Here is a 6,000-nt window from a genome sequence, read left to right on the forward strand (position 1 = left end):
TAAGAGGAGAGCCGTATCTTCTATTAGGACAAAGCACTATGGCTGGGGGAAAAAAAAGTTCTTACTCGTGTCAAACAACGGCCGATGTTTGTTTTTGTGACAACCAGACAACGTGGAGCACGACAAATAATGCAGACCTTTCGTATCTCACAGTTGGCTCAGATTGCTCCTCCACTGCCAAACAACAGCACAACCTGAAGGCCACGGCCACAGCTCTGCCCTCCCAGTGCCACTCCCAGGGACACCCACAGGACCTCTGTCACCAACAGCACGAGTTCAGCTCAGCATCTCCACGCTGCTTCTGCTTTTCACTCTGTATCCCCACCGGGCTTTTTCCACGCGTGCATCACTGCATCCCCAACCTCTAAAAGCTTTCCAATAGCAAGCGGCACTAAACGCCTGCCATGCATTTTGCTGCTGCCTCCCCGCTCCGAGGCAGACTTACCAGGGTGGCCCCACATTTCAGTGCTCCCAAACCCTCTCAGCCCCAGTGGCCACTTTCGGTGGGAAGCGGGCGGCCGACGGGAAGTTCAGCTCACGCCGATGCCACGGGAGCTCCTCCACCGCTCCTCCCCAGGAGCGTTTCCACCCACGCTCGCAGCGCGTTGCAAAGCCCTTCCCGCAGCCCCACCACGCGCCGTTGGCTGCACGGCACAACGCCGCTCCGCTCAATTCCGCGCCTGCCTCCCGCAACGTGGAGACTGTTCTCACGGAAAACTTCACACGCATCCACTCTGCAGGCAGCGTGGTGCTGGTCAGCATCGACATGGGCTGCACACGGCTTAATCAGCACTGCAGCGCTGGAGGTAGTTCCCCAGAAGCGATTTGCCCGGCAGCTCTACGCGCAAACCCGAAAGGCATTCGGGAGGGTAACGGCACAGCCATCCGGCACCGCCGGCACGCAGAAACGAGCGCCGGGGACAGCCAGGACACGGAGCGCTAAACACAAACCGCGATCGCGGCACTCGCACATCCTCGCACACAGCCGCAGGCACTCGCACGCAGGGCATCAGCACGGCGTTTCCCTCCCCTCCTTTCTGCCCGGCGGTGTCGGCTCCAGCCAACAGCCGCGAGGCTGTGACAGCCGGCAGCGACCGGCCCGGCAGCGCGAGCCCTCGGCCCGCAGCCCTCTCGGCTCCAAGGCAGGGCTGCGAGAGGGCAGCGCCCGGGGAGCGCCGGGCGCGCAGCATCCCCGGCAGCACCTCCGCCGCGCAGGGGCCGCGGGCGCTGCGCCGGGCACCGTCTCCCGGCCGTCACCGTACGGAGCGGCCGCGGACGCACCGACCCGGCCGCGGGACCGCGGCTTCGGCGCTCACTTACTTCTCGTATTCGGCGTTGTCTCTATCGCAGCGCGAATCCTTGTGCTTTTGCCAGTCTTTGCCGTGCTTGCAGGTGGTCAGGAGGACGACGTCCTCCCCGTTGTGGACATGATATAAGGCATTCCTGGTGTCTGACCCTATCCCTGTCAGGTACCTTTTCCCCTTGAATACCAACATGTACTTCCTGAGAGGAGGGATGGTGTTGAACCTCAAAAATCCCTTCTCCCCTCCTGTCCTAGGGTGATCCTTAGAAAAGAGCGGAATAGAAACATCAAAATTGGGTCTGAAGTTCTCGGTGCTGATGCTGGCTTTGGCCAGCATGGCCTGCCCGATGTCGAAGCCCACGTCCTCGGTGTAGTCGGGCCAGGTGCCGGAATATAAATTAAAAATCAAGTGATTTCTCCCGTTGTTCCACAAGTGGAGGCTCTGCACTTTGGAGCGGAGGTTGTGCACGTACTGCGGGGAGAGCTGGTCCCGGTCCAGCGTGTCCAGGCTGAGCACGAAGAGACACGCCTGGCTGGGGTCGGAGGTGTAGAAGCGGGAGCCCTCGATGGCCGCCAGGACGTTCTGGTAGCTCTCGGCGATCTTCTCCCCCTTCTGCTGCGGGTACACGTAGACCTTGAAGCCGTTTTTCTGGCAAAGGGCGAAGTCGAAGCAGGACTCCATGCGGCAGCGGCGCCCGCGGTAGAGGCCGGCGCTGGCGTCCCGCCGCTGCCGGGGGGAGACGCGGGCGCCGCCGCCCTCGGGGCCGGGCGCGAAGGGCCGCAGCGCGTCGGGGAAGCGGGGCCAGGGCCGCTCGGCGCCGGGGCCATGCCGGCTGCTACCGGGCGGCGCGGCGCGGCGCGGGGCGCGGGCTGCCCGCAGCTGCACGCCTCCGAGGTAGAGCAGCAGGGCGAGACAGGTGCCGGCGGAGAGCAGCGTCAAGTAGCGTTTTTTGGCCTGCATGTGTCCGGCGGGGGTCCGGGGGGCTGCGGAGGAAGGCGGGGGCGGCCCGAGTTCGCCGGGCGCCGCTCTCAGCTCCGGTCCGCCATCTTCCCGCCGGCAAACACTTCAAACTCTCTTCGCCCACCTCCGCTCGGCGCCTTTCCCCAAGCCGCGGGCTGGGGCTGCGCATGTGGGCGACCGCCGGAACTTTTCGCCGCCGCTCTCTCAGGGGCGGCGGGCGGCGGCGGCCCGGCGGCGGCCCGGCGGGGCGCCCCGCATGCACTCAGGGGCCGGCCCCCCGCGCGGGGCGGGCACCGGGGCAGCCCCGCTCCCGCCTTCCCGGCCCTCTCCTCCGCCACGCTCCCGCCTCCCGCCCTCCTCCCTCCCTCCCGCCCGCCCTCCCCTCTCCGCCGCCGGCTGCCGGCCCGGCGGGGCGGCCCCAGCGCTCACAGCCGGCGGGCGCCGCGCCGCAGCCTGACGAAGCCCTGCATCGCCCGGCGCCCCCCGCCCGGCCCCGGCGCCGCTCGCTCCTCGCCGCGCGGCCCCCGGGATGCGGCGGCGGCGGCTCCCGATCCTCGCCGCCTCCTTCTCCTTCTCCTCCTCCTCCTCCTTCCCCGCCCCTCCCGCCTTCTCCCGCCTCCCCCGGGCCGCGGCTGCCGAACCCCGCGCCCTGCCTGCCCGCCCGCGGGCCGCGACCCCCGCCTCAGCCGGCCCCCCGCGCGCCGCCCCCGCCCCGGCCCCGCCGCGCTGACCTCATCCAGCCACGCAGCCCCGCGCCCCCATTGGCGGGGCGTCACGTCCGGGGGGGCGGGGCTTCCGCTGCACCCATTCATAAGCCGCCGCCGGGCGCGGGGCGCCGCCGTGCCGCCGCCGCGGGGACGGGCGGAGGGGTTGCGGGAGCGCGGGTACCCATCCGGGTACCGCCGTGGGGTCCGCTGCGCCCCTCCGTGCTGAGGTTCCTGCGGGGCCGGGCCGGTCTCTACCGGTGGCTGGGGGGACTTCAGCAGCCCCGCGCGGTTCACGTCGCCCCGGGGCCTGGTTGGGGTTGACCCAGGGACACCCACATGTCTCGGCTGCTGGGAGCTGTCCGAGCGTCCTTCCAGCTGCGTGGTTGTGCATCACCTCCTCTGCTCCTTGGCGCCTGGTTCTGTGATTGGCAGCCCGCTGTGCTGGGAAAGCTTTGTTCTCCCGGAGGCAAATCCCTCTGTGACCAACCCCAGGGCAGGGCTGTAGGATGGGACGGGAGCATGGCAAACAGCACCGCTTGCTGCAGCGTGGGCTGCTCTGTGAGGGGCGGTTGCACCCCAGGTGGATGTAGGTGCCTCAGTCATGTCAGCTCAGCCACCAAGCACGATGAAGTGTACCACGGACCCCTGCTCTTCCATGCCCCCGGGGCTCCTGTCGTGTTCTCTCATCCCCTTCCGCTTCTGTGGAGCTGAGGAGAAACTGCGTGTGTGGGGGCACTGTGCCTCCTCACGGAGGAGAGGGGCGGCCTGCTGTGGAGGGTGCGTTGCTGGCAGTGAGTGGGGTTGGGTCTGCAGCTGGAGCTGAGAGGAGACCGTTCCCTTCCACAGTAATTCAGTTGTAGGGAGGACTGCTGGAGGAAGGAGGCCGGGGTTTGGGGCAGAAGAAAGGAGTGAGAATGATAAGAAAATGTCGCGTTCCTGAAGTGAGGTGTTATTGATGGCTGGCAGAGATTTGGGTCTGGGGGCAGAAGTTTTGGTCTGAGATACGATGGTGAGGAAGCAGGATTAAATATTAATGTGCTAATTAACCCTGTAAGCCTTCCTTGCAACATTTGTCACAGCCCACATGCCAAAACTGGGATGCTGCTGAAGAAAAAAGAGGTCAGCTTCTTGAAAGGTGAACTCGGGCTGCTCGCAGAGGCACCTTCTGTCAAGTGCAGGAAGATGGAATCCCATTACTGTCTGCAAATTAAGCCTCTGGGGACCGGTTTCAAACAGAAAGCAGCCTGCAAGCTGTGCTGTCTGTGCCAAGAACTGTTGCAAGCGGATTTTGAGGATCAGGTGCTGGCGATCCCATGGCATGGAGGAGCTCCTCACCGCCACAGGAAGGACACAAAAGCCACTGGGTTTCCTGCAGAGCTGTGCCACACTGGAGGTGCCGAAGCCATTACCAGCTTCACAATAAAGACTTAAGTTTTAAAATGTCTGAATCTGGACACAGGCAGAAATGATGTCATTTCACAACACAGACATAAACCTCTGCGGATCACTGCTGCCCCTCCTGTGCCATATGATTACTGTGAACAGGCCTGGATGGCATGGTGCTGAGCGAGATGCACTTGGGGATATGTGTGTGCCCCTAATGGGGCTGTAAAGCTGTGGCAGTCACTGGTGTTTCTGAAGGCTGCCTTTACAAGCCCACCATTAACTGTTTGTTACTGTTGTGGGCACCACAGGTGCTGACAGGACCAGCAGGCCTGGCTGCGGCCTGGCAAGGGCTGCAGGCCTTTCTGACCCTGGTTCTTCACCCTTTGTGCTCTTCCACCTGTCCAATCTGCACTAATCACCCCGAGTCGGATTTAAAGAAAGGCTCTTTTGGGGTCTTCCTTTTGGTGACCAGGTGCAGGCTGTGATGCCTCCAAATTGTAGTTGCACAGAGTTCCCTGCTCAGCCACCACCTGACTGGTTGACCGTGAAGTCACAGTACCTTCCACCTTCCTTATGTAAAAATTCCTTACTGCTTTGCACACTTGGATGCACCTTCCTTGTACCTGCTGAGTTATGTCCCTGATTCACCCAATGGACATTTAATGTTTCTCCATCTCCTTTGCCTCAAGGGTTCAATCTTGGGTCTTGGAAAATACTTCTTGGATTGAAAGCCACATAAAACAGAAGAGGAAATGCTGTCACGCTCTCGTCTCTAACTAAATCCCTTAGTTTTTAATCCAGTAACTGTACTTAGAGTGTTTGCCTACGTAGGAGACCAGGAGTGACCCCCGTGGGACTGCCCTACTGGAACGGCTTTGCTGTGGCTCCTTGTGAGCATCTCAGCAGGATTCGACCTTCATCACTCGAGCATCCCCTAGTTTCCTGCATTTTAGTTCACATGTCATACATCGTTTTTCACCAAGCTGACACGGGAGGAGCCGCTTCAGGACCTGTTACGCCCCCTGCAGTGCCATGAATGTTCCTGGGATCTAATTCAGTTGGGACCACAGTGAGCCTCTGGTAGGAAAATCCTCCCACGCCTCGGGGAGGATGCTTCAGTGCCTCTCCCTGGCCAGGGCAAGCTGAGCATCTACGTGTTACTCCTCTAGGCCTTGCTGCCCCATGAGAAGTACCTGGCTCCTACACCTCTTAGTAAATCTAACTCTCTGTGGGGCTGTAGACTTGCTCAAGTACCCAGCTCTCACCAGTCTGACCTATCTCTTATTTTTTTTCTCTTTTTTTCCCACCTTGAGAAGTGCTGAGCTCTGTCTCAGGCTTGGTGAGGCGGTGCAGAGCCCCACCTGGGCTAATTGTGCCATTAGGCTGTCTTCGGGCCTTGGGTTTCCCACTGAGAGGGGCTGATGGTGCTTCCCTGGCTGACAGGACACCGTGAGTGATTTATCGCTGCTGTCGAGTGTGTTGTGATCCTTGGAAGGAAAGCAGCATCAGAGCACAGAGCAGCTGAGATACTTGGAAAGTCTCAGTGATAGGCATGCATGCTGTTAAACTGTGTCACCCATTGCTTAATTAGCTCCGACTGCCAGCCTTTGTGGCATGGACGCACTTGTCCATGACCAAGTGCA

The 6,000-nt window shown here is 61.7% G+C and overlaps 2 protein-coding genes across 2 annotated transcripts in view; one reads left to right on the forward strand and one right to left on the reverse strand.

Annotated features, from left to right (window-relative positions):
• Positions 1-2,528, reverse strand: part of EXT1 (exostosin glycosyltransferase 1) — a 168,118-nt gene extending 165,590 nt beyond the window's left edge. The window contains exon 1 of the mRNA XM_003640854.6: positions 1,321-2,528. Coding sequence (XP_003640902.1) covers positions 1,321-2,264 — 944 coding nt within the window. The 5' untranslated portion in view covers positions 2,265-2,528. The remainder of the gene's footprint in view (positions 1-1,320) is intronic.
• Positions 2,291-5,113, forward strand: LOC121109903 (basic proline-rich protein-like). The gene has a single exon (XM_040695941.2). The coding sequence runs from the start codon at positions 2,432-2,434 to the stop codon at positions 3,290-3,292; it is 861 nt and encodes a 286-aa protein (XP_040551875.1). The 5' UTR covers positions 2,291-2,431; the 3' UTR covers positions 3,293-5,113.
• Positions 5,114-6,000: the final 887 nt, after the last annotated feature.

Source organism: Gallus gallus, chromosome 2 (assembly GCF_016699485.2).
Source record: "Gallus gallus isolate bGalGal1 chromosome 2, bGalGal1.mat.broiler.GRCg7b, whole genome shotgun sequence".
NCBI classification, from domain to species: Eukaryota; Metazoa; Chordata; class Aves; order Galliformes; family Phasianidae; genus Gallus; species Gallus gallus.